A 24,238-nucleotide genomic window follows, 5' to 3' on the forward strand; every position below is an offset into this window, starting at 1 on the left:
ACTTTGCTTCTCATAACATATGATTTGGCTCCGTGAAGGCTTTTAGTTAGGTCCTGTAGAAGCGGGCACTATGACACACCCCTGTGTAAAATCAGAGGCCTACATTGGATGTCGATAATCCACATAGAGTGCACTTCTCGGTTGTTCTTTCTCGTATGACCTTACCTTCAATTTTATATGTGGTGTTGCATGAAGCACATAAAAAGGTTGTTCTTTGAATAATTCTATGCTATTCTAGGCCCACAGGAAACTTGAAGTTTCACAATATCTCAGGTTCTACTCACTTTCTCTCGATGACTTTGATCTGGATTCTCTGCTTGACAAACCATCCACTACTAGTCGTCCATTCACTCTTACCAGCAGGGACAAAGTCGAATTTTCGCACAAGCTGCGGTAACAATTTTGTCATTTCGAGAAGGGAGATGTTCTTTCCTATGCATGTTCTTGCGCCGGCACCAAACTGTAAACAATATTAGGACAAAATCTATCTGGGACTAAGCATCAAAGCAAGGAAGACTTACTGCCAGGAAATGTTGTTCTAAAAATGCAAGTTTCTCTTTTTCAACCAGCCAACGCTCCGGTCGAAATTGATCCGCATCTTTGCCCCAGATGGTTTCATCTCCATGAATCACCCATGCGTTAACACCCACAACGGTCTGTAAGAAAATTTCTTGATTAGTACATGTTTGTGGGCTTTTCGGATTTGGTTCGAACCTACACCTTGTGGGAAGTGTCGGCCCGCGAGCTGTACGCCGCCCTCCGGAACGACTCTGCTAAGAATTTGTCCAACAGCTGCATGCATTCTCAGAGCCTCTTTAATGGTAGCTTGTAGATACGGAAGCTTCCGTGCTTCTTGGAAAGTAATGGGATCGGAAAGATGTCCCTCCATAGCAGCTGTGTCGAGCTCATTACGGAGCTTCTTCAAGGAATCTGGATGCTTCATGAGGAAGTAAATGACCGCAGTCATACTGATGCCAGTAGTGTCAGACCCAGCACCAACATTAGAGCCAATAACATTGTTCATTGTAAACTCGTCAATCTTGCCGGCTTTGTTCAATTCAACGCACTTCTCTAGGAAGTCCTTGCGATCACTTGCACTGGCACCCTTCATTCTAGCACCAATTTCTCGCATTATGACTCGTTGAAGAACTCGGTAGTGGCTTTCAATGGGGAAGACGCTCTGGAACCAGAGATACCATGGATGTAGTTCAGGAACCAATGCCATCATTGAGCCGTAACTGATGGAGCCCACGTGAGCAGCATGCAGGAGTCCATCTTTATCATGACCTGCTTCAATCAGGCCAAATGACCTTCCGAAAGTAATTTCGCCAATTACGTCGAATGCGTAAAACTGCATCCATGTGAACAGATCAAATTCGCGCCCATGTCGAGCCAGCCTAGCTAGTGCCGTCATGAACTGGCCATTAACCTTGTCCACGAAAGGTTCGTAGGACACCAAAGAGCTCATGGCGTACATGTTGGACGTTTTTCTCCGCTCGACCGCATGCTTTTCGTTGCTCCTCTCACTGAAGACGTCTCTGTGGTCCAACCTGGGTGCTCCAAATGGATCGTAGTATTCGGATTTGCTGAATTTCGAGCCAGGGCCGTAAATAACGCGGATAACTGAAGGGTCGCTGATGCTATAACGGTTTGGCGCAAGTCGGACGATAGGACCTGCAAAGCGTGTTAGTACAGGCCCCTTTTTTACTTGGGATTTCAAGCTACTATACCATATTGCTTATGCAGAGCCACTGTTACATGTTCGAACTGACCTCGCCAGTTCTGGTACAACTCCCACATGCGAGTATACCTGGCAAATGCTGGGCCTTTGACATCGCGTAAAGGGCTGAAGAAAGCCTCTAATAAATAATACAGGATAACCAAAGCGCCGCAAGTGGCAATCAGCACGGGCGCGTTATATGACTGGGATGCGACCTGAGAAAGCATCATGAAGTCTGGGCTGGAAGGGGCAAAAAAAGAGTGATAATGCTCTACAATGAACTCCTATATGTTGTCTGGCGAAAGTCTACTTCACGTTGGCTAAGTGATTTCCGAGGAGGGTTCCGCGGAGCTGTGGAGAACGTATTCTGTACGCCGTACAGCGTAGCGAAGTCGGAATTTCCGCGGCAGGAAGGACCCCTCAGTGGGCTATTATGACGATTGGTGCTGTCATGAGGAATCTGAGGAGTGTCATGATTTACATTCATAGAGGAGTCCGACCTGTTATTTTCCAATCTTTCTACTTTCTTTTTCAACTCACCAAAGCGTCTTCCAGAAACAGTTTGCTAAAATTGAGGTATATCTTCAATTTGACTTATTTCACATTAACTAATAACTCAACGACATTTCCCAGTAATATGAAACTATTTCATCTTCTAGGGGAGCCTATGTAACTGGGAGTACTTCGTGGAGGGAATGACATCTTTTATAGGAGCCGTCAAAGGTGGCAGAGGCCTTTCAGGATGGGGATTTGGCACCCAATTTCCATGGACCTGGTTGCGTGTCTGGAAAGGCAACTGAGCAATCGCGACTGGCTTTGAGAAATCATTGGTGTCAAGGATGACCAGTTCTCCTTTGGGCGACGAGTCTCTCTCAATGTAGAATATGAGCCAGCCATCACCTTCGTCACAATCCGGCCCGCGGGGGATGTAAGCTGGCTCTGCGACAGCGCCGTCTTTTGAAGCATAGAATATAAATTTCTCGCCAGTCTCCGTGTTCAACTTAATGATCCCATTGAACCGAGGCCGCGGGTGCCCGTCCGGGGCCATCATGCCGCCCAGATATACGATCTTAGTCTTGCGGCCTGTCATTCGCTCATCGAATATGGGAAAATCAAAGAGGCCCTCTAATAGTGTCTCAGGTGGTGACAAGGCTGCTCCGTCGGGTCTGGAGAGATCAACGGTCCAGCGTAACCAGTCGCCACTGGGCTTCCCTTTAGGGCCCTCGTAGTCTTCCGGGTTGAAGAATGGAAAGACGTTGAAGCTAACGAAGTGACTTTCAAGTTTCAAGATTCCACCTTCCTCCTCCCATGCGTTACCTGTGTGGATTATAAGACCATGGGGCGCGGTATACTTGCGGAACTCGCCAGGTTTCCAGTCTGAGTGACTGGGAGCATTTGCATAGCGTGGCGTGACAAGTAATTCGGACAGTTGATCTGGAATGAATCTCCAGTAGTCGCCTCCAGCCTTCATCACCTCGTCGCTGTTGACACTGAACGGCATGTTCGACAGGATAATCCAATTATCTGTGATCCAGCCGTCATGTGGCCAGCCTGGCTTATCCTGCTTGAACCAGTGTTCATTGGAGATACGTCCATTGGGATCAATCGCATAGGTGCAAATATCCGGAGTGCTGAGGCCTTTGGCGGAGTAGCTCCAGGTTACCAGCTCATTCTTGTTTGGGTCGACTTTGGGATGCGCAGCAAAGGTCTTTGCAACTGTCTGCCCACCGTAGGGATCCGGACCCCTTGTCTCAAGGGTGTCGGGGTCTAGAGCATATGGTAGACCCCTCTCTGCCAATGCCAGGACGTTTCCTCCCCAGTACATGATGTTTGTATTTCCAGTGGTGTCATTAGCAAGACGCACACACGGATGGATGTCATAGGGATTTCTGTACCGACCAAAAAGTCGACGACCAGCTTTACGCTCCAGAAGCCATCTTTCAGTGTGTATGTATTTAATCTTCATAGATATCTTTCCATTTTGAATGCGGAATGCGCAGACATGTCCATCCCCGTCCACGAAGGGAGTTCCGACTTGAGGGCAAAAGTGAGGGTCTATGAGTATTCTATACCAGGTTCCGCTGATCTCCCTGGGTATATCGCCAAAGACAACCATCTCGTCTAGTTCACATTCGAATCGACCTTGAGGAGCGGTGTCGGAAGGCTGATAGTAGTGCTCCCATGGTGAGGTGAGACCGAAGTGGTTCTCATATGAGCTCTTCTCTCTAGGTTCTCTGGAGGATGTTTGCAGCGATTCGAATCCCGGTGTCGCCATTTCTGTAGTGTAGACGTTTTTATGGTTTGGTATATGAGCAAGTGTGGAGAAAGACATTATATGTGGGCTCATTGATGCTTCAGGGTATATTTAACAGCCCACCATTCATGACAGTGCCGCAGTCCATCTATCCGCATGACCTAGTCTGAAGCCATGCATTCCGCGGAAAGTGCACCTTTGGGTCAATTCCAGACACTCCGCGGAATTACTTCTGTATTTGCCCTGGTTAGTATCTGATATGCAGTGCTGTCTGGCCGGCGTATTGTGCGATAGCCAGGAGTGCATATTACCTAGAATGTCGTTGCTAAGCAGTCATGAACTAGTACAGAACATCTACGCATATATTTTAATGCGATGCAGTATGTGGTCACATCCAATGGGACAGTGTGGCTATCATAAGAACTTTAAGTATAATGGGGACCGTTGATGATTTAGACAGCTGATTTAGAAGACTTAATGCGCCTATACCTTGTCCAACAACTTTTGTGGAAGGAAATTTTAAAAGCCTAGAATGTCTTCCAACTTATACTGAACAAAAAGCCTATGGAGTTGTCCGCATAAAAGTACACATCTCCGCGAAGAACCGTAAGACAATGTATCCCTTCCCAGTTCCACCCAACTTTGCTAGTCTTCTCAGTAGCTACTACAGTAGGACGTGATTTTTGCAAGTGGTGATGCCACTTAAACAAGTAGTATGTGACTAATCTGAAGCGTTATGGATTCCTCTGGTTAGACAGCATGATTCGCCAGGAACTTGAAGCCTTCTGCAACAATATTATACTTATGGTCGCCTGGCTTTGATCCCGCATCAAAGCCATGGGGAGCCTCCTCCTCGACTATCAGCTTTGTACTGACGCCCTTGCTTCTCAAGTCTTTGAACGCCTTTTGTGAAAACTTGACATCGACAAGGGTGTCCGCTGAGCCATGAATGAAATAGGTTGGAGGGAAGGAAGCTGAAAACAGCCTAGCTGGATCAACGGAGTCATATCTGCCATCCGGTACGACCGAACTCAGCCAGGTGCCTTTCCTGAAGGCAGTGAAAAGCCACGCAACACGATGGTGACTAAAGTCTGGTCCATTCGGCCCGCCAGGCGGAGGAGCGGTACTTGGGGCTGGGACGTCGTCCTGAATTCTGTCTACTAATGCCTGATCAAAGACCGGAAGCTTAAGAAATGCAGGGTTTGGCGCCTGGTAGGACTCATCATCGAAGTATTTTAGCCCAAATATGTCGAGGATGGCCAGAGGCTTCTGCGGCATCGACGCCTATATCAATTGTTAGGGAGATAATAAAGGACGTAGGGTTTTCTTTGGGGATGGTCTAACAACCCACCATCAGGAGAGCCAGAGTTCCTCCGGCAGAATGGCCTAAGGTCACGATCTTGCCGCCGTCCAAATTTACATTCCCATCTTGGGTCAGCAGCTCGGGCAGCTGCGTTTGTGACCACAAGTAGCTATCCTTTGCATCCTGGATAGGGCCCTCCAGGGCAGTAATGGTCGGGGCAAGGCGGTAATTTGGTGAGACGACTGCTCCGAAGCCTAGCCCAAGAAGTTCCTCGATATAGTGCGATGGGAGCATGTCCTTATGACCGAGAACCCAGTTGCCTCCATGGAAGTAGAGTGCTTCATAGGTTAATGTTAAATCTTCTTTCTTTCTTTGAATGAGACACTCACCAATGGGCTTTGAGATTACCGCAGCACACGGATTATACCAAACGCTTGCTAGTAGTGACCCGCCTCCTGGTACCTCTTTGTATACGTACTCCTTGCGGCTCATCGTGGATCGTGACAGGAATTGTAGAACATGTATAATAGGAAAATGGAGAGTTATTAGTTCTTGTTGACCAGGGGCTCTAGATATACTGCTTACACCCCTACAATTGAGATAGATCCTTAATGATGTCTCAACTATGGATTACGTGCTCAGCCATTCCGCGGAAAACAAAAGAAGGCTTTCGTATGAACAAAGAGGACGACCGTGGCAATATACAGTCAGTCCGCCGGAGTAAACAAGAAGCTATTTACTACCTACGTGCTCTAGTCTAGACAACAATTGGACTAACAGGCTAATAACGAAAGCCCGTCTGTGGCCCTCAACACGGAATGCTCCGCGGAACGATCAAGCCGCAGAGATGGCAAGAACAACTGCTTGGACGTGATTAACTCTCTTTAACACTCGCCAGACTCGAAGAGTTTGCGTATGAAATCAATACGCATCTTATTTAATACGAGTGGGAGCGATAGGTATCTGATCGTCAACACAAACAATACAGACGTATATAACATGCCAATGATTATACTCCATTGATTATGGTACATTACATAATGTAACAGCCACCCGGAAATCTCTACGGGGTATCTAGTACAAGGCGGCAGAGACAAAGCAAGAATCGTAATTCATAGCAAGCGCGGGAACCAAGCCCATCAGGACTTCACCGAGGCAAGCGTCGACGCCCGCGAGAACGTCGGGTCTGGACGCAACCGCACCCCCGGCGAATAACACAGATTGTACAGTTCATCGACGTAGGTGCTCGCGGCCATTTCCCCGGCCACGACGGTGGTCTGCGACGCGTGCCGTCCCACCGACGCCTCCAGCACGGCCTGGTCGAGCTTGGCCACGTCGACCTTGACCTCGCGGCGGACCATGATCTCTGGGATGGGCTCGTCGGCCAGCGTCTCCTGCGAGGTGGACTTGTCGGCGGCGGTGGGGTCCGCGGCTGTCTTGCGGGTGTGCAGGAAGCGCAGCACGGAGCGGACGGACGGGGCGAGGTCAGAGTCCGTGGCGGAGCTGGAGCGGGCATCGTAGTGGAATAGCTCCTGGCCGAGCTCTTTGGCGAAGGAGTCATTCTCGGCGGCGCCGCCGGCGTCGTTGGCCTGTTGTTGGACGCGGAAGAGTCGGAGCGGGGTGAAGGCGTAGTCTGGGTTGGAGACGATGGTGTCGAGGGAGCCGACGGCGCAGAAAGAGAGGAGGATGCAGTTTGTGCCGTCGGAGAGGCGAGTTGGGCGGCAGGGGGCGATGAGTGGCCGCGCGGAGAACTTGGAGGCCGCGTTGATGTCCGGGGGGAGAGAGCTGGCGAGGGCGGTCATGGCGTGGATGAGTTGCTCGCGGAAGGCGTCCGCGTCGCGGTATGCGCGGGCGGCGTCAGAGCACAGCCAGTCCAGACAGGTGGAGATGGCCCAGCCCTCCATGTGGGAGATCAGCTCGAGATGGTGGTAGTGCAGGCGTTTGATGGGCAGCGTGGACGAGGGGAGAGGGTTGGTGACGCCCTTGGCGGTTAGGACCTCGAAGTGGTCGCGGAGCGTGGGACGCATGATGAAGGAGATGAGATGGACGCCCGGGCCGAAGTTCCGGCTGGACACTGCGAAGTCGCGCATGTCGCGCAGGTGGCTGCCCAGGATGGAGGTAGGGACATGGATGCGGCGAGACAGGATGGCGGTGACATTCTCTATCGTCGTGAAGCGGAAGCCGGCTGAGGCGAGCCGGTTGGCGTCCTGCTTGCGCAGTTGACGCACGGTGAACATCAGCTGGCCCTTACCACCGCGGATCCGGGAGTATCCCATGGCACGGGAGAAGCGAGAAGATGGTGCAGTGGTGGCCAGCACGTCGTCGTAGAGCATACCGAGCTCGTGCAAAGGCTGCCGGACGTCGTCTGCAAGATCCTGGGCAGCCACGCAGAAGTGGCGTTTGAACAGGTCGTCGAAGTTGGTCTGTAACTCCGTTTCTTGCTCAGAGACGACGCCTTTCGAGATGTAATGGTCCATTGCAGCCTCGTCGGACGCAATCCGGCTTCGCATGAAAGGCACGACGTCTCTGACGAGCCTCCAGTTGCGACTGGCTCGGAAGGCCCAGAGAAAGGCCGGGTGTGTTCGCGTGAGGTCGTCGTCGTTGAACGTCTAAGAAGTGGGGGAATTAGTAGGCGACTAGGACAGCAGGTCTTTCTGGGGCATACCCTGCCGACATATCGATCCACGATTTTCCGGCTGGGCAGAAGCGCATGCGGGGTGACCATGATTCGGCCCTCCGGGTCGAAGAACGCACAAGTCAGGACCAGCTGTTGGGCTTGAGTTCTCAGTCGTCTGCGGTGGCTGCCAGCAGCAATTGCGCAGGCTGATAGAATCCCGCAGGCTGCGCATGCCTAGAGAATGGCTGTCAGTCAAGCCCTTCAGCATACACCTCCTCTGAAACGTACCAGGACAGCGGAGATGATAACAACCTGGCTTCGGGATAACTGTCCGCCATGCTTCACCGATCGGTCGTGCTCTCGGTACGTAGTGCCTACGGCCGCCGTCCAGTGCATGCCCGAAACCGCGCCAGCGAGTAGGCAGCCGCAGACACCGCGTCTCCACCAGCTATCCGTCCAGGTGGCTCTCCATCGGAAGAAGATTCCTAGGGCGGCGGTGCTGGCAAAGACGGCGATGATGGCGGATCCGGCGATATTAGCTGCTTTGTAGGAGCACCGGTAGTTGGAGATGCCTAGTTGGCCCACGTAGTGCATCCCACAAACCGAAGAGCCAGCCAGCAAACCGCCGGTCACAATGCGACAGTATCCGGCTTTTTCGCTCGCGCCGATGGCATAAAAAGCCACGAGCAGGACAATCACCGGTAATACGAATGACACTCCGGTGAAGGTCACACTGTAGACGATCTGGATATCGGCAGCTCCGTCTCCTAGGACGATGGCGCGGTTTCCGATAAAATGCATACACCAGATACCGATGCCTCCCATTGTTATCGAGGATGTGAGGAGAAGGTACCTATAGCACGGTGAGCGAGCGCGGGTCAGGGGGGCAGAGAGGACTTACCAATTGTACAGGCCATTCCGGGAAGTCCGGCGATGGAGGAGCTCCAAGGTCGTTGTGCATCCCATCATGCTGACTACATAGGAGAGAAAGATGTAGCCAGCGAGGTAGGACACATGGAGGACGGACCCATTGCTGGGTGAGTCTGCATTCGACATAGTGCGAATGAGAGGTTTAAGGGGCAGCCGCGTGCGGTAGACGGCACATTTATCGAAGCCAGCGGAAAGAAAGAAACGAACGACAATGGGTCAACACATTGGGATGATTTTCACCCCAAGCGACTACAGGCGGTTAGCGACAGGATAGAGTTGACACAATGGACGATCAGATCGACCACGCGGACGGCAGATCTTATAATAAAAGGATCCGGCTAACCCACCACACCGGAGTCACCGCTGCGTATTTTTCCCGTGTCCCCGGGTTAATGAACAGGATAGCTGAAGTATGGTCCCTTGCTTTAGATGCCCTGGGTCCCACTACCATGTCAATATGTGGACGTTAATGTATGGCCCGTGGCCCAAAACGAGAACATGGTCCGAGCTAGGTGGCCAGTAACACGAGCCACGGAGGCCACGTATGGAGCTTCTGTCGCAGTCATGCTGGAGCGATGGCCCTGGATCTAGTATAGATCGGATCGCAGTTGGCTAAGATGGGAACGATGGGGCGCAGGATTTAGCAAGTCAGGATCCAGCCAGGCCGGTGGAAGGAAAACGGCCTAGTCGAGCTAACACTTCGACCGAGTCAGCCGAGGCCAGCGCGTTGTCTCATTGCTCCCTAGTGTGGGTAATTGCAATCAAAGCACAATCTTTTGTAAACAGATGGGTCCGGCAGAGGGGAGATTCTCGCGTATCGCAGTCGCCGGAGCGTTGGGCCAGAGACATTGTAGCCCTGGGGTTCAGCTGCGCCGCTGGGTGTTTCGCTCAACTCCGTTCTGGTGGATTTACTTTCCGATCCATCGACGTCGGATTTTTCTGTTCGCTGGAGACATCTTGTCGGGTAGTCCACTATTGCTATCCACTGCGCCGAGATGCATGGCTATACGCCGTACGTAATGGGTTGAAGGAAGTCAAGAGCAAAATCCCACGAGACAGGAATGAGCACGATCCACTAGCTTGGTGGCGGTGTGAATTTGGAATCACAGCATCCTTTGGGTTTCTCAGAGTAAGCGCTTAGGCTAGCGTATGACTCGTTAGTGTGTGCGCCTACAGCACGAACCGTTGTCCTTGCTCCCGCCAACGCAAACAAGCGAGATCAGGAGATTCTGGCACCGGTGAGACAGCAATAAAGAGGAGCTGTGGAGAGTCGCCTGGGTGTTGGCGGCGTGGGTAGAGGGACCCATGGAACCGTCGAATTTCGACGTTGAAGGGGAAGAAGACACGAGGAGCTCCACAAACCGGGAATCTCGTGGTACGATCGATCTCCGGGCGTTCTAGCGCCCCGAGCTTTCGGGTTGACATGCTGGAAACAATCAGATTCTTCCTCGGCTATCGAGTCAGTGGCGAGAGGTCAGGCAGCAGGCTGTTTCAGTGTCGTCCGCGCGGCCACATAACTCGGTCTAGGGTGCCCCTGTGGTGGAAGACAGGCGTCTTAGTGGTTTAATCTACGGCCCATATGAAGTCAATAATGAGGTTGATTAAGACATATTAACGCTCCTACCGAGGGGTTCTAGCGTGTGCCCTGCAGCCGAATCACAATCGAGACTAATTTGTTGCAGTTCCGTCGTGTGTCCGAGGGTTCCACGATCTCACATATCAATCTGCTTGGGGAAGGGGTGGTGGCTTGATCAAATTTCCAATTCTTCAGGGGTCATGTCTGCATGCACGGCGGTGGCTCATAAGCGAGTTCACTGTACAGGTGGAGACTGCAGCCAGCAATAATATGCAGATTGATTAAGATCCAGAACGAGTCAGGTGACATTCTGGTTCATAAGCTGCCCTTGTTCCTATAAACATGTCTTGATACGTGAGCATTCTGTATATCAGATGCAAATACTACTGTGACGCAATGCCACCGCAATCTACAGCACTACACATCCAATGCGCCATAAATGACATTCCATGGATTCACACTGCATAGACAGCGAAAAAGAACCAACTAAATACAAGCCAGGTGGAGATGCATCCAGCCCTCAAAAAACACCACTACCATCAGCAACAACCCTCTAAACGCTTATGCAACCAAAGTCTTGATCTTTTCCTCCAGAGCTTTAGGGTTGGCACCCACAACTTCTTCGACCTTCTGTCCACCCTTGAAGAGCATGAAGGTGGGCATGGCGCGAACACCGAGCTCGGCCGCAACCTCAGAGAGCTCGTCCACGTCGATCTGGTAAAACTTGGCCCCGGAGTAGTCCTTGGAGAGAGCGGCGACCTGGGGGGCAATGGCCTTGCAGGGACCGCACCATGTGGCGAAGCAGTCGAGGACGACAGGGTCTGCGGACTGGAGGACCTTCTCGCGGAACTCGGCCGCGCTGGAGGGAGGTTAGCACGTTCATCCATTGTTTTCTGGCTGCCTGGTGCTTTCCGCACGGAATATGGTTGTGGGGGAAGGAGACATACGTGGTGATGTTCTGGACGTTGCCGTGGTCAGCCATGGTGGAAGTGGGGGAAAATTGGACGGTGGGGGTGTGGGAGAAAGCGCGTCGGGGGAGAGCGAAAGTCGGGCGATGAGCGGGGATGCTGCGGCGCAGAAGAGTGGAAGAGATGGCGGCTCGAGTAGCTGAGGTAGCAGAGGGTCTAACGGGGAGAGAGGAGGAAAGACGAAGAGAGGCGACGGTGGAAGGTTTAAAACTGTGGACGATGGACTGATTAGCTCCGAATGAGGGGCACAAAATTGGCATTTTTATAGCGCCGGGCCGAATGACGTTGGAGATTCAGGGCTGAGTAAGCCATCCCCCTGAAGCATCTGGAAGGGACGCGGCCTCAGGCTTACCAATGCATGGTTATTTGTCAGGGGTCTTGCTCGGCGGTAGGGTCAGTAAGGTAGTCAGAGTCAGTAGTATCAATAGATACTTAGGAACGAATAACACCCGCAATTGACTATACTCGAACTGATGGCGCTCGATAGAGGTCGAGTAATGAAAAGTTGCAGCTTAAAGCAGCGGGCCGAATGGCGTGCTCTTCGCTTACCAATCCGACGGTCTGGCCTCAGGCATTAGTCAGATTAGTCAGTCTACGCAAGTAACCTGAGGTAATCAAGCACCATCCACGGATAGCTATCGACTACACAGTACGGGAGGGAGTCCGATATGTGCATTGAACGCACCAGCGAGAATGCTTCAGGTCTATCTAAAAAGACATAGTCCAAAACCAATACTTTCCACATGAAGCAAACTCGTCCAAGCTTCCGCTGACAGGGGTATCAACAATCAACAGAGACAGCAAAGTCCACCCAACCCGGGCAGACCACACCATGACTACATCAAGCGTCGTGGCATAGAAGATCAATAGAAAGGAGTGTAACAAAGGAAATAAGCAGGGCCAAAGGAGTGACAAGGTTCAGTGATACCCGCACGGGGCGTATTAAATCCATAGGGTGCAAACGCTAGTTCAGAAAGAGATCAATGCCGTCCTTTGGCCGTCAACAGCCACGCAGGACTACAATTCATCGCTCACGACTGCCGTCATGGCCATCGTCGTCCGCCGAGCAGAGTTCCACCGACTGTTCCTCAATCGTGCCAAACTCGGCTTCGGCAGAGATCGGAGACAATGAACGTACGTTGTTCAGGAGGCCTTCGTTCGACTTGGGACGAACGGTGGGAGTCACGAGGACCGGGCGCTTGGCAATCTCCTCGTGCCAGGTCGCCCCGTTCTTCTCCGCCGCGTCACCGACCTCCACATTATTACCCTGCTCGGGCATCTTGCTGCTGCTCGGCACAGGATCTTGGTTGGCGCTGACGGCAGAAGCATCGTCGGCATTGGGCGACTCCTCCGTGCCTTCCATTCGGTTTCTCAGGGAGCCAATGCTGGGCCGAACCGGGTTGCTCTTCCGTTGAGAAATCCGGCGCAAGAACTGACCCGACATCCAGGATCCTTCCGAGTCAATCGAGGCTAGGGATTGAGAAAGAGGGACATTGTCAACATCGCCCTCGAGGCTATCTCCAGCCCAGGAGTTTTGACGCTCAGAACCGGGGATCGGGTAGCGGGTTCCCCCCTGGGACTCCGATTTGTCAAGGTCCATGTCCAGCCCGTCGGCTGGTTCTTCGGGGATATCGGGCGACTGGAGGCGGGAATCCGGTGGGGATAGTGGCTCATCACCGAAATGCTCCGTGAATTTGGACTGGGGACGGTTGATGGTACCAGTAGGAATGAACGCCCGCGGGGGGATGAAGGGAGGGGGCGCCTGGGGCGGTGCTGATGACGGCGGCGAAACCTTAGAAAAGGATTCAAATGATGTGCTGGAGACCTCTGGGGATCGTTCTTGGAATCGTTCGCGGTATCGCCTCTTGAGACGGGAGCTTCCGCGGCGGAAAATGGAAGAGATCGCATTCGTATGACCAGGGCTATGATCGGACATCCGTCGCTCAGAGTCGACCGTCCTCGAAATATCTGACGTGGACTCTCGGCCCATGCCGTATAACTGCGAGGAGGCCGGGCTGTGGAGGCCCTGTCTGGAAGGAGACCGGGACGGCGACAAAGTGCTGCGAGACATGACCATCTCTTGCGAAGGCGCAAAACTACTACGCATGCCGAGTTTCCGCTCCCGGATCGAACTATCGTCGAGATTTCCAATGACATTGATACTTTCCATAGACTCTAGGGCGCTTCGTTCGGTTCCTCTGGTGGAACCGTCGCGCAACCAGGAGCTAGAGGGAGCCTTCATGACAGCCGACTTCGAACCTACCCTAGAAACATCGTCATCGGCACGACTCTCGGCTCCTGAACGGGATGGCTCCACCGGATGAACAGTTTGGCTGGGGTTCTCATCCTGGGCGGCTGGAGGAAGCTCGGGGTCTGACTTCTGCTGCTCTGCGGCATCTTGCAGCTTGCGCTGGAGTCTCTCCTGGTCCTCGACCTGCTTCCGCTCCTTGCGTCGACGATCTCTTTCCAGGAGTTCGCGTAGACCACCGGCGTCCAGGTCATCGGCCAGTCGGTCCACTCGTTTCTTAGGCTCGACGTTTTCCTTCTCCTCTGGGGCAGTGATAGCCAGGGGCTTCTCTCTCCGGGCGGAACTATCTGGCGTCTTCTGGTTACGCGCGGGGGGTGCGCGGGGGGCTTCAACGTAGCGGATGACCGGGCGAGGAGTCCACGCGGCGAACCCGTTGACCTTGAAGGTGTAAGTTTCGGAGAACTCGGACAGGGAGGACGCGGCGGAGTCCCGGACGGAAAGGCTGAGGTCGGAAAGATGGCGATCTGAACGGCGATGACGGGGATCGCCCGGGAGCGGGGTGGTGGAACGACGGGGGATGTCAATCGGAGAAGACGCCATCAACCGAATTTCACGTTCTCGGGCGATTTCGTAGGCCTTGCGCTTGCTCAGTCGCTTCTTCAACACCGCGGGACCGTTCCCGTTCTGCTTTCCTTTCACGAGGGATGGATTGCGGGAGATCGGGGCCTGTTCGCGACAGACGCTGGAGTACGAGGCATAACCGTCGGCATGATGGCCGAGTCCGGAGCCATGGCCCCGGACGCCTGTGGAAGGGAGCACCTGGTCGGTTTGTGAGCCGCGCAGGGCGAACTGGGTTTGTTGGGACGAGGCGAGAGCGGAATTGCGGTAGGGGTGCGAATAGTCATCGACAGGCTGGGAATGTCGGTTCTTGAGGCGTTTGGACGAAGCACGAGTGGGCTTGGACGCGATTTGGGAGTCGTCGAGACTGTGACGCGGATCGTGGGGCAGCTGGACCTCCTCCGAGGCCGTGGCATCCAGATGGATGGTATGCCGCTTGTTTTTGCGGCCAAACGGCCAAATCGCCATGGCGAGGGAGGCGGAGAGGGTCGAAGAGGAGTCAACAGTAGAGGGAGGGTTCGTCGGGAGCGGGTTTCGGGTGGAGGACGGGACTCATGAGGAATGGTAGGTGAAACAGGCGATCACGAAGCAAACAAAGCAAGAGGCTGGGGAGGTTGAGAGGTATGAAGGTGTTACCAGCAAGACATGGGGCGCAGGGAAGAGGAATTAACGAGGGAACGAATGTAGGGGGAGAGGGAGGAGAGGGAGCAGAACGAGCGGGAGGCAGGAGAGCAGCCAAGTACGAGAGGATGTAGAAGAGAAAGAGAAGAGAAGGAAGAATGGAGAGAAGAAGTCGAACTAGTCAGGCTTCGGGCCTACTGGAGTCCCCTCAGGCTCCTTCCGTCCCTAAACTCCAGGCTCTGACCGAGACAAAAACAAACCCTCCAGCGTTACACTCTGGCTCTGGCGCCTCCCGCCCCCAACTGAAAAAATAAAAAAACATGGATCTGCTCTAGTTTGGGTTCTAACGTCTCCTGCATCTTCCCGGTGATCTTTCTTTTCCCACTGGACACTCCCAGCTGGACGCCCAATCTGATCCAAAGCATCCTCTGTGAGGAAATCCTTGTACGGACTGCGTACCTACACAGTACGTCGATGTGCCGTACTCCATCATTGTATCCACACCCGCCATTCTTAGAAACAATCCCCTTCGGTACATTACGCGTTCCGTTAGGTTAAATCCATCCACCCTATTCCTATGAACTATTTGATTCTTATCACTTCAGTCCAATGATGAGTCGATCAACTTAGACTCGACCTTGTCAGGACCGTCTTGTAGAATCATCCTGACAAATACTGTGACCCTGGATATATCTCAGGTACCTTTAGCACTGCGTCGGGGCATGGGGCCTGACAGCCATGACAGTACCTAGGTACCCAGTACACCATCGGGTATTTCAAGCGTAACGGTCAGAGGCCCGCCCTGTGGGCCACACTAACTCCTGGGAGCAATAATGGCGTCCCGTCTGCGAAACTCCAGCCGATGTCCTCCGTCGATCATGGCGAAAACCAACCCTGGACTGGCCTTAGTCTGCACCGGTCTGGACACTCTTGGTCCTGCAGAGGTGGGTATGCAATGGGTCCTGTCATTTACAGCTCCATACCTTCACACCTTCCGCCCGCACACAGACCGCTGTACCAAGTCCTTCACGTACTCAGATTCATCATCGAGTAGGTATGCAGTACGCGGTACTGCGTATACGACGACCCATCTGAAGCCTTCTCCATCTTAAACCCAGTCGGATTTTAGTTCCTTGCCTTGGCCTCGCTAAACATACGTCCTGCAGCGCACTCCAGTCCTTGCAGTTTAATCTCCTTGTCTGAAACCATTCGCGGGGAAGTCTCAATCACTGGAATGTGCGAGATGCGAGTCCATCTAAACATCCATTCCCCGTCCCACGCAACCTACCCGCAGCTACCCCCGGTCAGAGATTCTCCCATCCGCCGTACTCCGTACACACGAACCCTCTGCCGAGTAACAATCTAATAACACTCCCTGTCCGTTCCTGCGTCGAATCCCCAACGACGGAGGGACGCGAGACCGCCCGTGAAACATCCGAGCTCAGCACGTTCCAAACATGGCGATGCGATGTTTGGCTTCGAGAAAACCCCCGGTTCGATCCATCTTGCTGGTTCGAGCGTCGAGCGTGCCGAACTTTTGAACCATGCACGGTGGTCCGATCGGAAATGCCAAATCATCGTGCACATAATCCTGTCCATGATGGGTTTCCCAAAGCCAGCAATCGCTTCTCTTCCACGTAAGTCGTGGCCCCCAAGCGCGATCATCGCCGATTGATGGGCGTTTTAATTTCTTTTCGTGGCCGTTGTGGGGCGCGTCACGAGGGCGACTACTGTTTCCCGACCCTTTACGCCGTATCGAGACTTTCTGCACCCGTCTCGTCCTCCATGTGACTGGGGTTGGATTGACGTGAACCGAGTATTCAGTAGTCGACGCAAGAATGTCATCCTTCAGCGAGGATAGGCCGTGTAACGCGTATAACCTATCGATGGAGAAGGCGAATATATTTTCTAGTTCGTCCAGAACATTAGAAGCCCCATCCGGAGGCCGAAGGGTCTCTTTCCATTATGTTCATACCCGGTATCACGGTTCCAACCGCTCCAACCGTAGTGGATGGTCCAGACGATCCAATGGTGTGCATGCAGTGGTATCGACGCTATCGAGTTCCTCGACTTTCACCTTGGTAACTCATGCTAAGCAGTTCACCGCACATTGTCTCAATATCATCCCGCTAGTTAACAAAGAAATCAGAGTCTAGATCCCACAGGCAAGCCCTTATAAACTGCCCCAGGCACGCTAGCTAGGGTTCATGCATAATGCTAAAATATGGCAGGGGCCATTGTAGGCACCACGTTAAATGAGCCGGCCTGGCGCCGTTCGAGATACATATCTCAGTTGTTCTCGTTCTCGTTGACTCTTTCCGTGTCTTCTATATGTTTCTCCACTCATTCTTATCGTTCTCCTAGATCTCCTACCGCACACCCTGATTGAGTCAAAAGCCGTACCATCAGAAACATCATTCGGCCTTGGAAGTTCTCGACTCATCCACTAACCAGTCGCCACCCCAAATATAAACAGGCATTATTTACAACGACAGGGAACACACATACAGGCACCAAAAGCCCTTATCCGGCTTCGACAGAAATATGTACGGTACTATCGGAGAGACACGCCAATCACGAAATGCACGGCAGAAACCCCCAACTACCAGAACCGAGACATGTCCACACGTGGCGGTTCACAACGCCAGCGAGTTTGCTTGGTTATACAAGAGGAAAAAGAAACCCCCGGGAGGCTCAGCAGCATCCCTCCCACAACATCATTGGGTGAATCGCTTCCGAAGCCGGTTTGGCTCTCGTTCAAGAACACGATATCGGCGGCTCACGTGGCGACTCAGCAGCTTCTTGAACGACCAGGAATGATCGTGGGTGGAGGACGGGCTGCTGCCAGATGCGTGGCGAAAAAGCGACCCTCTAGTTGTTGTTGTTTGGGGCTCGGCATAGGTATCGTTCTGTCCGGGTTCCAGGGCCGTTGGCAATAGCGAGTCCGCGCCCATGATCTCCTCCAACGGAAAGGACAGCGGCGTGGTAAGCAAAAAGAAATTCACGGCCGTGAGCTCACAGGTCGACGGGTGAACCAGCCCCCCCGTACGCCACCGGGATGGACGGCAGCCGTGTGCACTCTCCGAACGGAGAGGTTAGATTATAGGCTGGAAGTTCTTGTGTGGACCGGGGTGGCTACAGGAAACCTGTTGGCAAGACGCGGGGTTGAGGGCGAACACTGGGAGTCTGGCGGGGACTCAGGATAGTGGCGCGGGTTTGGTCGTTGCAGGTTGTCCCTGGGACTTCTTACTGCCTAGGTAGTTACCTGAGCATGTCTTTGTTGTAACTTCCCGGCCACTATTAGACAGGCAGGCTGCAGTGCTTACCACACGGTGTCCCCATCGTGCATCATGGGGACATCTCATTATACGCCAATAATGAAACATCTTGCGACACACGGGTGGGCCAATGAGGGGGTTGGTTCTATTGTTGGCCCGGTGCACACGTGCTGTTCATTATCTTTGTTTCTGAGTGCTTTCGTCTGCGAAAGTCACTACGGATATATACATGGCGTATGGGATTTATATTATGCTTATGCATCTGCATCTGACTGATCTATATATCAGGGCTAGTGGCTTGCGATGTGATGGCTCAGACTGTCAGACACTGATTATATAAGTCGTAATAATACCAGTTAGTTAATATATTTTTATGTTAAGATTCTGCCTAGGCAGTATGAGTTCTAGTCATCATTAGTTATGTGTGAAATCAATGGAGAATCATTAATAACATTTGGCTCACCGCCAGAACAGATCTATACCGTAGTATGGAGGATACCCTAGACGGTACTAACCACTTTTCCTCTAACCATAGTGTCTAGGTATGAGTAGAAGACTTCTCCAAAATCTACATATCAGACAATAATTGATCATACAATAACCGCATAGTATCTCCTCTACATCGTACCTATCAACTGTATAACTCACACACCCCGACACTACAGCCCCGCTTCATCCATCCCACTCCCCTCCGGTTTCTCGCCTGCAGGGATCATCCAGAAAACTTAACGGAAGGATTCCTGCCCTTGCTACCCGATCAGGGACCCGGAGAAATTTCATCTTGCATGTCTCAGGGTCCTTGTGTCATTTAACCCATCTCTTCCTCCGAGTTGTCTCCCTCCGAGGTGTTGGTTGTCTACAGCCGCTGTTCTACTCTTGCGCAACCTCACACAAAACGCCCAAAGACAGACACACCAAATTTATTTATATCGAGAATGGCTGCACTCTGGCTATTCGTCGCATTTGGCTATCTCCTACTCTACGCCTTTGCCTCGGTGCAAGCGTTTGAATATCGAAACCTCTACCTCAGCCGGATCGCCAACTAAACCCGATAGCCTGACAGTCGTCAGTCGATAGGAAGACTCCTCGGTACGGCGTGCAACCAAATACACCGTACTCGCTCGCTTTGAATGTCCCGTGTGCACTTGGCACTTGACATGATGGGTGGCATGGATCCCATGTTAGCACGATACCCAAGTCGCTCGTTGTGTTCTTCAACCCAGGGCATCCGAGACAACGCCCCAGGCGCGTGACGCTTCTTGTACTGGAAGTTGTCTGTCTCTCGTTACTGCTGGAGTGACCGGCTTTTACCATTCTCCAATCGTTCGATGGAACTGCGCTTGTCTACTACAGGATACATTCGCTCCTTGTTAGTGAGGATGGCATGGTGATTGCGAAGGACTGCACATATCGCATACGAATAATGAATCATGGGCTTATGACCTTGAAATTACTTCCGAGCAGAACTGTTTTCTAGTTGTGGGTTGCGTCTCAACCCGGGGAAAGGTCCGGCGCAAGGGGCAATACATACGGAGTACAATCAAACACCCGAACAAAGATTGCGATTATATACGTAGCTTTCTTTTGATTTCTCTATCCCTTTCGTTAACCTCTTTGGCCCCTTCATAGGCAGCATATTGGAATGATCCCGTGCCCCAAACTGTGGCGCTATCACGTAAGCTCGGCCAGTAACCTCCATCGCGGCCCCTCCTATGTCTTTCTGAAGGATCATCTCGGCCTTGGGTGCAACCGCGTAGAATATGATGGACAGGTCGGCTGCACCCAACCTTGTGGCAATCAATGATCATGTGGGACTCTGCTGTCTCGGATATACTCATGACCCAGTCACTAGCGAACCATCCTGCAAGCCCCATCAGATCGACCACAAGCAGCCATCCCTACCAGACCGGAGCCATCAGGCGGCCCTCCCCAGTCTCCCGTCTGCAATCGCACTGCACCTTTTTCCATTCCCAGCCTCAAACGCTGTACCTGCCGGGGTTTGCCAAAGCCAAACGCCAATCGCTTCATTACAAAAGCCCGACAACCGGGGTTCCCGGGTGCGCGTATTCATCACAAGACAAGCATGGACTCAATTAGAACCAGATCTTGATTAGCTCCTCGCTCACAGCGCTAGGCGTCAGCACGCCGCTGTCCGTAATCAACGCTGAAATCAAATGCGGCGGTGTAAAGTCGACCACGTCGGAGCTGTGCGCAAGAGGCTGCTGTTTGGCGTCGTCGATGTCCTCGGCCGTGCGGTAGTCGATCACATGCTGCTCGATGGGCAGGTCATACTGGCCCAGCGGGTACACCCGGACGAACTTGTGGCTCTCCGCCACGACGTAGAAGGGCTTGCCCATCGCCTTGGCGAGCAGGCCGATCTGGTACGTGCCCATGCGCGACACGATGCCCCCGTTCTCCACGACACCCTCCGCCCCCACGATGACCACATCCGCCTTGCCGAGCGCATACGCAACCGCCGACTCCGGGATCGTGGCGACGGGGACGCCCTTGGCGCGCAGCGCCCGCACCGTCTCCATGCCCTCGGGCTCGCCGTTGCCGCCGTCGGTGGCCTTCGCCGGCGAGAGGACGTAGATCACGCTGAACCGCACGGCGGACGGACCGCCCTTCTCGTCCGCGGCCTTCTGCAGGAGCGAGGCCACCACCCGGGACCCGCCGTTTGTCAGCACCGTGCTGCCATCGCGGATGAAGCCACGGCCAAACGCGGCGATTTTGTCCCGGCTCTCCTTGGCGCGGCGGATGAACAGCCGCCCGTTGGACAGCAGATGCGCGCGGATGGCGTTGAAGTCGCCTGCCGGTCCGAGTTGGCCGGGTCTCTGCAGCGTCGTGATCAGGTACCGTTGGAAGAGATCCGTGCCGGCGGACAGTCCGATGGGGTTGGGGATCGACTTCTTCAGGTGGGCGGTGGATTTCTCCAGCAGGTCGAGCGTTTCGGAAATGGTGGACGAGGGCGAATGTGTGAGGAGCAGGACGAGCGCTTCGATGGCCGCAATGGGCATCGTCAGGTCGGGGTCTGAGCGAAGCAGTTCATTGTAGGTTGCGACGATGCTGGCGAGCGTGGGTTAGCTAGGTGTTGATGCGGGGGTTGGGCCATTCGACAGGGGGAGGGACTAACTCGAAGGGCTTGGTGGGATCTGCTGGGGTCGCCATGGTGGCTTCTGGCAACCGTGAGAAGGTGTAGAGGGCGGACTGAGGGTGGAATGGGCGTCAATTCGAATACTCTCGATGCCGAAGAGTCACCAAGACAATATTCGGTGGTGTTTGCGCGGTTTGCATCGCTGCCCCGCTTGTCCACGCTAAACCGCTTCTGGCTGCCGTCTGCGGTAAACAACCATCATAACATTGGACCGCAGCTCGTCTCGCCCACGACTGTCTCGCGCTTTGCTTCAAGATAACCCGTATTGTTGTTGGGGGATTTGTGAATTGTCCTTTCACCTGGGTACCCGACAAGATGTCGTACGGCCACCGGATGAGCCAGCAATTCCATGGCACCCAGCAACAGCGCAAAAGCCGCAAGAAGGAAGACGAGAACGATGCGTTGATGCGCCTGGTGAGTTCTCCTTTCCTGTTGCCATTGTTTTGGGCATAATGCTCCAATCTGGTACGATCTTCCTAATGTACGCACAGCCCGACAAAGAAATCGCAGGATGTATCAACGACATCGGAATCCCCTTCACTGCCGCCGACTTGATCAAGCCTAATCCACAACAAATCCAAATGGTATTCGAATGGTTCGCGGAGCTCCTCATGAACGTCACTCGTGAGACAGTCGACCCAGCCATGCGCGCTGCAGCCGAAGACACCGGCGGGGATTTCCCTGACATCGTGCCCAACGACACGCGCAATCTGATGGGCTTTTTCGTCAGTCTGCGGAGGCTGATGATGGAGGTATGTCCCTGTATTACCCTCGGATCCATGCTTCTGGGCGAACAGTCGGGATTAACAGACGTGGTTGAACTAGTGCGGTGTAAACGACTTTACGTTCACGGATATGACGAAGCCAACCCACGACCGCTTGGTCAAGATCTTCTCGTACCTGATCAACTTCGTGCGGTTCCGCGAATCCCAAACGGCCGTTATCGACGAGCACTTCAACAAGACCGAGAAAACCAAGGCGCGCATTGACACCCTCTATGCCGAGAACCAGGAGATGGAGATGCGCCTCGAGGAAATGCGTCGAAACCTACGGGCCAACGAGTCGCAAGTGAAAGAAAAGGTCCAGCGGAATGACGAGCTAAAGGCACGGCTGCGCGAGCTCAGCCGGAACCAGGAGCGAGTTGCCGAAACGCTAGAACGGGTGAAGGCCGACAAGGCGAGAAGACAGACGCAGCTGGAGGAGACGACGGAGAAGGTCGTGCGCACCCGACAAGAGGTCGAAAAGCTCCGGCCTTATGTCCGAGAGAGTCCCAGTTCCCTGCAGTCATCTTTGACAGAACTCTCGGAAAATTTGCTCCGCGAAAAGGCACAGATCGATGCGATGGAAAAGAGAGCGAGGGCACTGCAGACCTCTTCAGATACGTTCACCGTCGTGGGAAATGACGTGCAAGCGTGCGTCCGACTTTTGGAAGACATCTCGGAGGAGCTGCGGAAGGAGGAGGAGGAAGATTCTCGCGCGTCCCGGAATAAAGAGGCTATCTCCGAGAGAGGGAACAATGTGAGAGAGGTCGAGCAGACGGAGAAACTACTCCAGCGGCAGCTGGCACGGTGGCATGAACGGATTGAAGCGCTGCGGAAAAATGCCCAGGAGAAGGCAGACGCGGCCCAGGCACGGATGGAGGAGCTTCGAGGTATTCAGAAGCAACTACGTGAAGAGCGTGCCGAGAAACAGCGTGATATGGAGATACGAAGGATCCGGATTGAACAGACGGAGAAGAAGGTAATTTGCTTTTGGATGGTCTTTTCGACTATGCGCTAACTATGTCCACAGATGGCCGATCTCAAGGAGAATATCGAAAGTGAGATTCAGAGCGCCCACGACGAGTACCTGAAGTTGGAATCACACATCAAGCTATATATTACAGACATGGAGAAGTGTCTATGAATAGGGAGTTCGGCAGGTAATGATTTGGGCGTTTGGGGATTGGCTTTGATACCCGGGCGATTGGGTTCTGATTCTGATTAACACGGCAGACTGATGCTGTTCTCTGCCCTCTATTCATCGTGTCCTTTAAATATCCACAGTCTCTTCAAAAAGGCTTTGGTCTTCATCGAAAATAAACCATCGTAGTACGATCCTCTTCACCGGCACGGGCTGTCCAGTCCTGCGCGTCGAACCGTTGAATAAAGGTACCTCGGCGTGCCACAGCGCCTCTCCACTACCATTCTCGGCAGGATTCGACAAATCCCGGCTTTCGCACAACACCAGGTCGATTGCTTCCCGGGAAGCAACCTCTACGGCGGTTGCAAATGTCCTAGACAAGCCCTGGGCAGAAAACTCCAATGTAGGAACATGCAGAGCGAGTGGGTCGAGGATGGCCATTAGATGCCGTGAAGTCCTTTGCCTGTCAGCAGTGGCATCTTGAGCAGCGCGGTCGACCAATCGAAATGAAGAGAGATAGGCGCGAAGATGCTCAAGCGTGGGACAGAAGACCACTTTGATTCTGCTCGACTTGGAGAGCAGTCCAATCGACTTTGTGAACAACTGAGAATTTCCGGCAGAGTCTTGCCATTGATCACATGAGGCTTTGATCTTCTTCAGGAATGAGTCTCGTGTCGAGCAGACGATAAGCGAGGTCGAGCTGGCATCTCTATCGAGGATGTATTGGAGGAAGTCGGTCACCCCGTCGGAAAGATGGATTTGGCGAGTTAGCTCCATCCTTGCGAAGTGTATGTGGAAGAGGCCTTTTCCGTTGAAGTTGAAGCGCCCTGTTCCACCATTCTGAGTCTATCGAGCGGCAGAAGCTGGCCTCGGGGAGAGCCTGTCCATCTTGGGAGTTGAGAACGTGCAGGAGATCGAAGTACGCCAGAGGAGTAACTAGGTCGCTTAGACTAGAATGGTTTAGCTTTATCCAGAACAATATCCAAGAGATTATCACTATCACCCTCTAGCCAAAATACACAACTCTTGGGACATGGTGTCGGTTAGGA

At 53.2% G+C, this 24,238-nt stretch overlaps 11 protein-coding genes across 11 annotated transcripts; 3 read left to right on the forward strand and 8 right to left on the reverse strand.

Annotated features, from left to right (window-relative positions):
• Positions 1 to 280: 280 nt before the first annotated feature.
• On the reverse strand, positions 281 to 1,949 carry BDV59DRAFT_210371 (cytochrome P450; the record flags this gene model as incomplete). The annotated part of the gene is made up of 4 exons (XM_073695587.1): positions 281 to 460; positions 522 to 656; positions 719 to 1,674; positions 1,731 to 1,949. Coding segments are annotated over 4 exons (1,490 nt in total), but the record flags the coding sequence as incomplete, so codon positions are not given.
• A 426-nt stretch (positions 1,950 to 2,375) lies between these two features.
• BDV59DRAFT_195721 (carotenoid oxygenase family protein) lies at positions 2,376 to 3,995 on the reverse strand (the record flags this gene model as incomplete). The annotated part of the gene is made up of 1 exon (XM_073692621.1): positions 2,376 to 3,995. One exon carries the CDS (start codon positions 3,993 to 3,995, stop codon positions 2,376 to 2,378), a length of 1,620 nt encoding a protein of 539 aa, XP_073544229.1.
• A 729-nt stretch (positions 3,996 to 4,724) lies between these two features.
• Positions 4,725 to 5,769, reverse strand: BDV59DRAFT_205293 (alpha/beta hydrolase; the record flags this gene model as incomplete). The annotated part of the gene is made up of 3 exons (XM_073694614.1): positions 4,725 to 5,258; positions 5,326 to 5,615; positions 5,667 to 5,769. 3 exons carry the CDS (start codon positions 5,767 to 5,769, stop codon positions 4,725 to 4,727), a joined length of 927 nt encoding a protein of 308 aa, XP_073544230.1.
• A 512-nt stretch (positions 5,770 to 6,281) lies between these two features.
• BDV59DRAFT_118411 (uncharacterized protein) lies at positions 6,282 to 9,052 on the reverse strand. Its single transcript, XM_073686741.1, has 4 exons — positions 8,796 to 9,052; positions 8,183 to 8,747; positions 7,943 to 8,128; positions 6,282 to 7,886 (listed from the first exon to the last, which is right to left on the reverse strand). Exons 1-4 carry the CDS (start codon positions 8,948 to 8,950, stop codon positions 6,417 to 6,419), a joined length of 2,376 nt encoding a protein of 791 aa, XP_073544231.1. The 5' UTR covers positions 8,951 to 9,052; the 3' UTR covers positions 6,282 to 6,416.
• Positions 9,053 to 10,961: 1,909 nt separating this feature from the next.
• On the reverse strand, positions 10,962 to 11,382 carry BDV59DRAFT_205295 (thioredoxin family protein; the record flags this gene model as incomplete). The annotated part of the gene is made up of 2 exons (XM_073694615.1): positions 10,962 to 11,259; positions 11,348 to 11,382. The coding sequence occupies 2 exons, from the start codon at positions 11,380 to 11,382 to the stop codon at positions 10,962 to 10,964; spliced, it is 333 nt and encodes a 110-aa protein (XP_073544232.1).
• A 628-nt stretch (positions 11,383 to 12,010) lies between these two features.
• On the reverse strand, positions 12,011 to 15,058 carry BDV59DRAFT_118418 (uncharacterized protein). The gene has a single exon (XM_073686742.1). It carries the CDS (start codon positions 14,700 to 14,702, stop codon positions 12,393 to 12,395), a length of 2,310 nt encoding a protein of 769 aa, XP_073544233.1. The 5' UTR covers positions 14,703 to 15,058; the 3' UTR covers positions 12,011 to 12,392.
• Positions 15,059 to 16,981: 1,923 nt separating this feature from the next.
• Positions 16,982 to 18,489, forward strand: BDV59DRAFT_186601 (uncharacterized protein). The gene is made up of 2 exons (XM_073691053.1): positions 16,982 to 17,020; positions 17,087 to 18,489. Exon 2 carries the CDS (start codon positions 17,474 to 17,476, stop codon positions 17,792 to 17,794), a length of 321 nt encoding a protein of 106 aa, XP_073544234.1. The 5' UTR covers positions 16,982 to 17,020; positions 17,087 to 17,473; the 3' UTR covers positions 17,795 to 18,489.
• BDV59DRAFT_118473 (uncharacterized protein) lies at positions 17,043 to 17,359 on the forward strand. The gene has a single exon (XM_073686743.1). It carries the CDS (start codon positions 17,080 to 17,082, stop codon positions 17,242 to 17,244), a length of 165 nt encoding a protein of 54 aa, XP_073544235.1. The 5' UTR covers positions 17,043 to 17,079; the 3' UTR covers positions 17,245 to 17,359.
• Positions 18,490 to 20,116: 1,627 nt separating the features above from the next.
• On the reverse strand, positions 20,117 to 21,352 carry BDV59DRAFT_118480 (translation initiation factor eIF2B subunit alpha). Its single transcript, XM_073686745.1, has 2 exons — positions 21,267 to 21,352; positions 20,117 to 21,199 (listed from the first exon to the last, which is right to left on the reverse strand). Exons 1-2 carry the CDS (start codon positions 21,299 to 21,301, stop codon positions 20,227 to 20,229), a joined length of 1,008 nt encoding a protein of 335 aa, XP_073544236.1. The 5' UTR covers positions 21,302 to 21,352; the 3' UTR covers positions 20,117 to 20,226.
• Positions 21,353 to 21,424: 72 nt separating this feature from the next.
• nuf2 (kinetochore-associated Ndc80 complex subunit NUF2) lies at positions 21,425 to 23,255 on the forward strand. The gene is made up of 4 exons (XM_073686746.1): positions 21,425 to 21,701; positions 21,779 to 22,039; positions 22,113 to 23,027; positions 23,079 to 23,255. The coding sequence occupies exons 1-4, from the start codon at positions 21,603 to 21,605 to the stop codon at positions 23,190 to 23,192; spliced, it is 1,389 nt and encodes a 462-aa protein (XP_073544237.1). The 5' UTR covers positions 21,425 to 21,602; the 3' UTR covers positions 23,193 to 23,255.
• BDV59DRAFT_118510 (uncharacterized protein) lies at positions 23,193 to 24,225 on the reverse strand. The gene is made up of 2 exons (XM_073686747.1): positions 24,187 to 24,225; positions 23,193 to 24,139 (listed from the first exon to the last, which is right to left on the reverse strand). Exon 2 carries the CDS (start codon positions 23,964 to 23,966, stop codon positions 23,319 to 23,321), a length of 648 nt encoding a protein of 215 aa, XP_073544238.1. The 5' UTR covers positions 23,967 to 24,139; positions 24,187 to 24,225; the 3' UTR covers positions 23,193 to 23,318.
• Between the last annotated feature and the right edge of the window lie 13 nt (positions 24,226 to 24,238).

Source organism: Aspergillus ambiguus (assembly GCF_047715705.1).
Source record: "Aspergillus ambiguus strain CBS 117.58 unplaced genomic scaffold BDV59scaffold_42, whole genome shotgun sequence".
NCBI lineage: Eukaryota > Fungi > Ascomycota > Eurotiomycetes > Eurotiales > Aspergillaceae > Aspergillus > Aspergillus ambiguus.

Excerpts from the sequence above, each read along its gene's own strand:
- BDV59DRAFT_118411 (XM_073686741.1), bottom strand. The coding sequence starts at position 8,950 with ATGTCGAATGCAGACTCACCCAGCAATGGGTCCGTCCTCCATGTGTCC. Across the intron at positions 8,748-8,795 it reads CGGAATGGCCTGTACAATTG|GTACCTTCTCCTCACATCCT; the intron begins GTAAGTCCTCTC and ends ACCGTGCTATAG. Across the intron at positions 7,887-7,942 it reads TGGATCGATATGTCGGCAGG|ACGTTCAACGACGACGACCT; the intron begins GTATGCCCCAGA and ends CCCACTTCTTAG.
- BDV59DRAFT_118418 (XM_073686742.1), bottom strand. The coding sequence starts at position 14,702 with ATGGCGATTTGGCCGTTTGGCCGCAAAAACAAGCGGCATACCATCCAT.
- BDV59DRAFT_118473 (XM_073686743.1), top strand. The coding sequence starts at position 17,080 with ATGGCAGGGGCCATTGTAGGCACCACGTTAAATGAGCCGGCCTGGCGC.
- BDV59DRAFT_186601 (XM_073691053.1), top strand. The coding sequence starts at position 17,474 with ATGTCCACACGTGGCGGTTCACAACGCCAGCGAGTTTGCTTGGTTATA.
- BDV59DRAFT_118480 (XM_073686745.1), bottom strand. The coding sequence starts at position 21,301 with ATGGCGACCCCAGCAGATCCCACCAAGCCCTTCGA. Across the intron at positions 21,200-21,266 it reads GATCCCACCAAGCCCTTCGA|CATCGTCGCAACCTACAATG; the intron begins GTTAGTCCCTCC and ends CACGCTCGCCAG.
- nuf2 (XM_073686746.1), top strand. The coding sequence starts at position 21,603 with ATGTCGTACGGCCACCGGATGAGCCAGCAATTCCATGGCACCCAGCAA. Across the intron at positions 21,702-21,778 it reads ACGATGCGTTGATGCGCCTG|CCCGACAAAGAAATCGCAGG; the intron begins GTGAGTTCTCCT and ends ATGTACGCACAG. Across the intron at positions 23,028-23,078 it reads TTGAACAGACGGAGAAGAAG|ATGGCCGATCTCAAGGAGAA; the intron begins GTAATTTGCTTT and ends CTATGTCCACAG.
- BDV59DRAFT_118510 (XM_073686747.1), bottom strand. The coding sequence starts at position 23,966 with ATGGAGCTAACTCGCCAAATCCATCTTTCCGACGGGGTGACCGACTTC.